Raw genomic sequence first — 7,118 nt, forward strand, 5'->3', positions numbered from 1 at the left:
AGGGCTAGAACTGAGGCGAATTTAAATTCTTCTGCTACTCCATTCTTTTATTTCGTTCTTTGAAATCCTGGTTTGCTTTAAGGTCGATGGGTGCTTGTAGATATGTCTGCACAAAGAATTAGCAGGGTTTACCTTCATATTCATATTCACCTTCTTTGCTTGTTACTTAATTTGTAGTGTTTGTTGCAGGCCAAGAAGGCCCGTCGAGCTTTAAAAGGGCTGGTAGAGAGAGAGAGAGAGAGAAGGATATGTATAGGTAAGTATAGCCCACGAGACAAAAGAAGGAGAGAAAGGGATGCCTGCACTTCATTTTCCCCAATCAATTTGGGGAATGAGTTGCAAGTTTTTTTTTTTTTTTATCTTTTCTTGCAAGGGTAATTTTGTCAGTTCACCTCTTATTTTTAATACTGTTAGTCATGAACTGATAGAATGGGTTTATTTGTTACTGTTTGCAAACCTCAGGGAGGTATGCAGAATTTTCAAAACTGGGGGGTAAAATTATTCTTTCGTCAAACCTTAGGGGTGGTACGTCTAAATTGCCCTTTTTTCTTTTTTCTTTTCTTGCAAAAGTAATTTTGTCAGTTCACCTCTTATTTTTAACACTGTTAGTCATGAACTGACGGAATGGGCTTATTTGTTACTGTTTGCAAACCTCAAGGGGATACGCATAATTTTTCAAAACTGGGGGGTAAAATTATCCTTTCATCAAACCTCAGGGGTGGTATGTGTAAATTACCCAAAAAAAAACATTCCCAAAATTGAAAACTTTTTATCTTTTCTTGAAATAATTTTTTCTGAAATAATCTTTTCTTTGTTCATGGCCACCAACTTTTTTGCCATTGATTAAAGGTAGTTCAACAACAGGGATGTCAGCCGCCCCATCCCTAACTCGGCCTCCTAAAAAGAGGCTAACCCACGACCGTTGGGAATACATCCCCTGTACACCACCATTGACGCCAGTAGAGGTGGGAAAAGTGTCATGAGCCACCAGGTTCAAAATGTCGGTGGCCATGAACAAAGAAACTTGATGCACAGAAAGAAAAAGAGACAACAAAGAAAACAACGAGAGAAAAAAAAAAAAAACATTCCCAAAATTGAAAACTTTTTATCTTTTCTTGAAATGATTTTTTCTGGAATTGGGGAGCTTTTAAAAGGGGATGGGGATAGGCCCCAAGGTGGTTTGAACTCATGACCTCTTATTTGAGGGGTTGGTCTCTTACCAATTGAGCTAACCCCTTGATATTAAATAAAATCCCCCTTTAATTCCTTCACTTAAGAATTGATCCTTAGACCTCTTTAATTCCATATAGAGTGCTAACCAGCTTAGATGAATTTTCTTAGAAAAAAGCCTTTCCTCACTTCGACGATGACCCACTCATTTCATACCGTCCGATTGGAATCAATCAAGAGCAGAGCACCAACCGAGAATGTCTCTGAGGTGGTTTCCAAAGTTTACCCCAGAAAAAAAAAAGTAAGGTGATAATTTTCTTTTATGTCAAGAGCTCATGTATGGCTATCATGTTAGTACTGGTATGCCTAGATTTGCCGCAAAGATTGATTTGAAAAAGGCTTATGGCTCGATTCAGTGGAGCTTCCTTTTCACGCTCCTGTCCCGGTTGAATTTCCCGCCTTGTTTCATCAATTGGATTTCTACTTGTATTGTTAATCCGGGCTATGTGGTATTTTTGAATGGATCCCAGTCCCCTCGATTTTCTACTAATAGGGGGTTGCGGCAGGGTTGCCCTATGCCGCCCTTTTTGTTCAATATCGTTCTGCAAGTTTTCATAGACTCTCTTGATGTGGCGGATCAGGTGCTTTTGCTTATCATCAGTATTGTGATAAGCCTAAGATTACTTCGGTTTGCTTGGCGGACGATTTGTTTGTTTTTGGTAGAGCTTCTAAAGGCAATGCTAGTGAGTTGGTCCATTTATTATCGGCCTTTTCAGGCCAATCTGGTCTTGCTATCAATAGAGGGAAGTCATCACTTTTCTTTGCAAATACACCTCTGGATGTGCAGGTTTATTTTGAACAATCTATAGGGATTACTACTGGCTCCTTGCCAATCAGGTACTTAGGGGTTCCTCTAGCCTCTAAGAAACTCAGATCATCGGATTTCTTGGAGCTTGTTTCGAAGGTGCAGAATAGGATAGATTCATGGTCCACCAAGTCTCTATCATTTGCAGGGAGGGTTGCTCTTATTCAATCAGTTCTCATGGGCACTATCAATTATTGGCTTAGTGTTTTTCGGCTTCCAAGCAGCACTATTTTAGCCTTGGAAAAGATGATGGCTAGATTCCTCTGGAAAGGGTATACTGATGTGGGAACTTATAAAGTGTCATGGATTGCAGTCTGTCGCCCAAAGGAGGAGGGTGGCTTGGGGTTATGGCGGTTGCGTGATTTGAATACTGTTGCCCTTATGCGACATGTCTGGACAGTAGCTGCTAGAAAGGAGACTTGTTGGAGTATTTTTGTGAGGCATAAATGGCTGAGGCATCACTCTATTTGGTCACTGCCGACCCCAACAGTATGCTCCTCTTCCTTTCGTGAGATCTTACACACTCGTGAGGTGGCCTTTGGATGTGTTCGGTATTTAATTAAGGATGGTGGTGGAACCCTACTTTGGAGTGATCCATGGCTTCTAGTGGGCAGGTTAGGTGGATATGGTGTTCTATTGGCTGAAGCACTTGGGAGGAGCGTGTTTGATCGAGTGGATAGACTGCTGGTTGATGGGTGTACTTGGGCTAATCCTTATTTAGACCCAGTGATTTCTGATCGTTGGGATGAAGTGAAGAATACCAAGGTTCACTCTTTGCTTCATGAGGACTTGGCGATCTGGACTCCAACCGCTAATGGGTTATACTCTCTTCGTTCCGCCTGGGCTGCTGTTCGTGGCCAAGGAGACAAGCAATCTTGGTGTGAGTTGGTTTGGTTTCCTTCTTCCCAACCTCGTTTCTCTTTTGTTGCTTGGTTGGCGTGCTTAGGGAAGTTGACAACCCGTTCTCTACTTGCTCATTGGGGTGTGTTGGTTGACACCTCATGCGTACTTTGCCAGGATGGTGTGGACTGCTTGGACCATCTTTTATTTAACTGTTCTTTTTCAGCTACTGTTTGGAGGGAAGTCCTACGCTTGAATGGATTTTGCAGGGATCCTTTGGGCTCTTGGAATGAGGAACTGCTTTAGTTGGTTACCCATTTTTCTGGATCGTCTTTTTCTTGCAGGGTTAAGAAGTTCAGCTTCACTGCTGCAATTTATAGATTGTGGCAAGAGAGGAATGCTAGAATTTTCTTGAATCAGTGTAATTCGGCAGTGTCTGTTCTTAGCCGTATAGTCTCAGATACTCGTGGTGCCTTCTCCTTCCTTGGCAAGCAATGTCCTGACACCATGTGGAGTCGGCAGTTCTTTAGCTTGTGGGGCATTGATGTTTGCTTTGTACACCCCAAGGCTAGTTTCCATGTTTGGAAACCTCCCCCTCTCGATTGGGTTGCTCTCAATTGTGATGGGTCGGTTATAAGAGAGCGGGGTGGTAATGGGGCAATTGGACGTGATCATTTGGGACGTCCTTTGTTTGCTGTGGCTGGTGGTTCGCGTGATGTTAGCATTATTCAAATAGAACTGCAGGCCATCAAGGCTGCTCTTTTGAAGGCCAGGGCGCTCAATCTGACTTGGGTACAGGTTCGGTCTGATTCCATACTCACAATTCAGATGATCGTGGGGACCTACCTTATTTCATGGAAGATTAGGTGGCTAATTGAGGATATTTGGTGGCTTCGTAACTCTTCATTAGCTGTTCCTTTTCGCATCATGTTCGGGAGGTTAATGGGTGTGCGGACTATTTGGCATCCTTGGTGGGTTCTCCAATGGAGATTTCATTATGTATTGATTTTCTCTTCCTTCGGCTCTTTCTGCTACTATGCAGGATGATGGCAAGGGAAAGAGATATGTAAGATTGTAATTTCTTTACTGTTCCTTATTAATATAATATAAGCTCCTATATTCCAAAAAAAAAAAAAAAAGTAAGGTGGATTCCAATCCGGCGGAGAGGAGTATGAGTCATCATCCAATCGATCAAAATCCAATAAACCTGTAGGAGTAATCAGGTACGCCACCGAGCACAGGGAGATTGCGTATGACAGATTCAGACAATATATGCGACAAAAAATGGAAGGAGAAATAAAATGTCTGGCTGGAGTCTCCTCCCTCTCCTCCCTCTCCTCCACTAGACTTTCAGTTGCCCATGCGGCCATGGGGTTTTTTTCCTCTAAGGTTCCCTCACCCATACGGTTGTGAGGTTCCTTTTACGGATGTGTTCGACATGTGTCGGCGACAAATCCAAAAGCCGTAGCTTGCTTTGGTTAGTGGTCTCCTGAATTTTTTTCCCTTATGAAGAGCCCCTGTTCTTATCCTTATACACTTCTTTTGATTAGGAACGTGGAACACTTTCAATGTATAATTTTATAATTTAGAATCTTTATCCTCAATTGGGTTGCAGCCAGTGGTTGCTGGTATTTAGAATTTGAACTTTCAGGTTGAATTTCTTTTATTAAATTTTTGTTACCCAATGAACTTCTTGTTGAAGCCTCGAATATTTCTTGCTAGCTGCTGCTACTTACCAAACGTGTTTATCTTAAAATTCTGTATATCACATTCAAGCACCTGGATTATAAACAGAGGCCCTCTAAAGAACATGATTGAGCCTTCAACAATAGCACCCATAACAGAGTGAAGTAAAGAACATATAGTTCCTTTATTATATGCCTCTTTCATTAATTAAAAAAAAAAAAGAAAAAAAAAACCACTGTACAGTATCCCCTTAACCAAACATGTGACAGGTCTCTGCAATCGTAGGAATGAGTGCAGTTTTTTGAGAAAAGAAGGAAGGAGATTTGTTAGTTCTGTGGGTCTTGAACAGTTAAAGAGAATAAGTGACTTGGGTCGTGGAGGAGAAGGGAAACCAGATGAAAGTATAAAATGGAATTGGGTTTATAGTTTTTCAAAAGAAAGTATAAAATATTCGCACCATCAGCACAAATTCTACAAAGACATGAAAAGAGACAAACCTGGTTCGCAATGGGGGGAGAGAGCAAAAAAATCTTGAAACGCAATTAAAACCTAAAACTCGATCAATCTTCATTACCCATCAATGCACCCATTGGCCACCTCTTTGTTCTTCCCGTCTCTCTCTCTCTCTCTCGACTTCTCTCTTCGTTGATTTTTTAAAATGGTATAAAGAGAGGAGAGAGACGAGAGCGGCAAAGAGGAGACGTGAGAGTTACTCTTTATTTGGGAAACTGCTTACGTGGAGAAAGGAGAGAAGAACAGAGTGGTTTTGAGGAAAGAGTGGAGAGAGGAGAGAGAGAGAGTCACACGTATATAAATAACTTAATTTTTGAAAAGTCAACTGTTGGATTTGTCAATGACACATGTCAAATATCCGTAAAAGAAACCTCACAACCGTATGGGTGAGGGAACCTTAGAGGAAAAAAATCCGCGGCGATGCCGGTCAGGTCAGCTAAAGTATGCCTCGCTATCGTCTCTACCAACTGCACCCCACGTGCCCCTCAATTAAAGGGTACAAGTTGGAGGCTCCCGCACCCACATAAAAAGGAGAAAAATTATAAAAACAATATTAAGGAGAAAAGTAAAGAACAGGGAGGAATATTCGTGGTCAGGGTTCCATATTGTTGGTAGTCAAATTAATGGGGCTGCACCGGTCATCGTTCAACTGTTCTCTTCAGTCGTTCCGTTATCTCCAAAGTCATAAATAAATAAAAACCCTTTTGCAGGTGAAGTGAAAGTCCGAAGGCCAAAGCTTGAGGTCCAACAATGTCTGTCCGTTCGGGGTTACAGAAAAAGTTGTTATATTTACAAAGGATGAATTAAACTGAACAACATCAACAACTACTACCATCTTTTTACAAAACTGAGTTAAGAACTACAATCAGAGAGACTAATCACATGGGTGGTTTACAGTTGCAAAGAGATCTAATTAATACGAACAGCCCATCCTCTGCGGCTGCACACGATCCCTAAGAATTCCATTGTACAGGGCAATTCGGTTAGAAGACATTTCTTGAACCCTGTAACTCTGAGACCTGCAAATTCTAGTCGACATCATTGAATTCTTATTTTGTTCCTTTCTGAACTCCTCACCGTTACCCATTGGATCCACCACATCAGCCGCAAAGTGAACCCTTTTCTTCTTTCTCTCTCTCTTTTTCTCATCTGAAATCCAAAAAAACAGGGGGAAGTCAAATGCAGAGAATTAGAGTTAAGTAAAGAACACGAGAAAACTGGAAAGCCTACGTACCGGAAGAGATGCAAGAGCGAAGAATTCGAGGCGAACAGTCGGAATTCTGATCAACGGAAAGCTGGGTAGTAGAGAGAGGCTTCTGGCGGCAGAAAGAAAGGAGAATTACAGCGCCTGAAACCGCCATGGCTGTTGCTAAGACCATACCCTGCGAACTCAGAATCGAAGACATGGTTGGAGAAGAACAAAGCAAAGGAGAAGAGACAGAGACGAAGACTGGAAGAAAGAAAAGGCCGAGCACTGTTTTCGTTGATGGAATCGGTCGGAGGGGTGAGGCGTTACATATTTCAAGTGGATCATAGATAAATAGAAGGGGATGGTGGGGGAATTAAATGTGTTTCTTGAGGGAAGTTACAACATAGATCTGAGCCGTTTATTTATTTATTTAGTTTTAGGATTTTCCTATTTAAATTTAGGGAGAATGTTCTCTGTGCTACAGTGCAGGCTGCGCCCAGGCACATGGGCCTGCCACTCAGGGGGACAGGGTGATCATTGCACGCACTCCCATGTGCCTGGGCACAGCCTACGCTGTAGCACAGAGAACAACACCCCTTAAAATTTATGTATTTCTCTAATTTGGATCTTCTGCTGTCGGGCAGCCATGCGGCCTCACACAGGCAAGGCATGGACCCCACCTGGGTAGGGTGCTCCAACAGTGGTGGGGCTGTCATTTTGCCTCTGCCTGTGTAAGGCAGCCATAGCACGGCTTCCCAGCAGTAGAGGATCATGATCCATATTGCTCCGAGGTGGGAGAGTGAACAGTATTTTTGGGAAAATTACACAATGACTCTCTGAGTTTTTCCCTAAATA

General features: G+C 42.3%; 2 protein-coding genes across 2 annotated transcripts; one reads left to right on the forward strand and one right to left on the reverse strand.

The window, feature by feature from the left end:
* Positions 1–1,505: 1,505 nt before the first annotated feature.
* LOC122672268 lies at positions 1,506–3,945 on the forward strand. The gene is made up of 4 exons (XM_043869767.1): positions 1,506–1,530; positions 1,812–2,913; positions 3,220–3,813; positions 3,918–3,945. Exons 1-4 carry the CDS (start codon positions 1,506–1,508, stop codon positions 3,943–3,945), a joined length of 1,749 nt encoding a protein of 582 aa, XP_043725702.1.
* A 1,872-nt stretch (positions 3,946–5,817) lies between these two features.
* Positions 5,818–6,531, reverse strand: LOC122671727. Its single transcript, XM_043869116.1, has 2 exons — positions 6,309–6,531; positions 5,818–6,223 (listed from the first exon to the last, which is right to left on the reverse strand). Exons 1-2 carry the CDS (start codon positions 6,478–6,480, stop codon positions 5,988–5,990), a joined length of 408 nt encoding a protein of 135 aa, XP_043725051.1. The 5' UTR covers positions 6,481–6,531; the 3' UTR covers positions 5,818–5,987.
* Between the last annotated feature and the right edge of the window lie 587 nt (positions 6,532–7,118).

Source organism: Telopea speciosissima, chromosome 8 (genome assembly GCF_018873765.1).
Source record: "Telopea speciosissima isolate NSW1024214 ecotype Mountain lineage chromosome 8, Tspe_v1, whole genome shotgun sequence".
Classification (NCBI taxonomy): domain Eukaryota; kingdom Viridiplantae; phylum Streptophyta; class Magnoliopsida; order Proteales; family Proteaceae; genus Telopea; species Telopea speciosissima.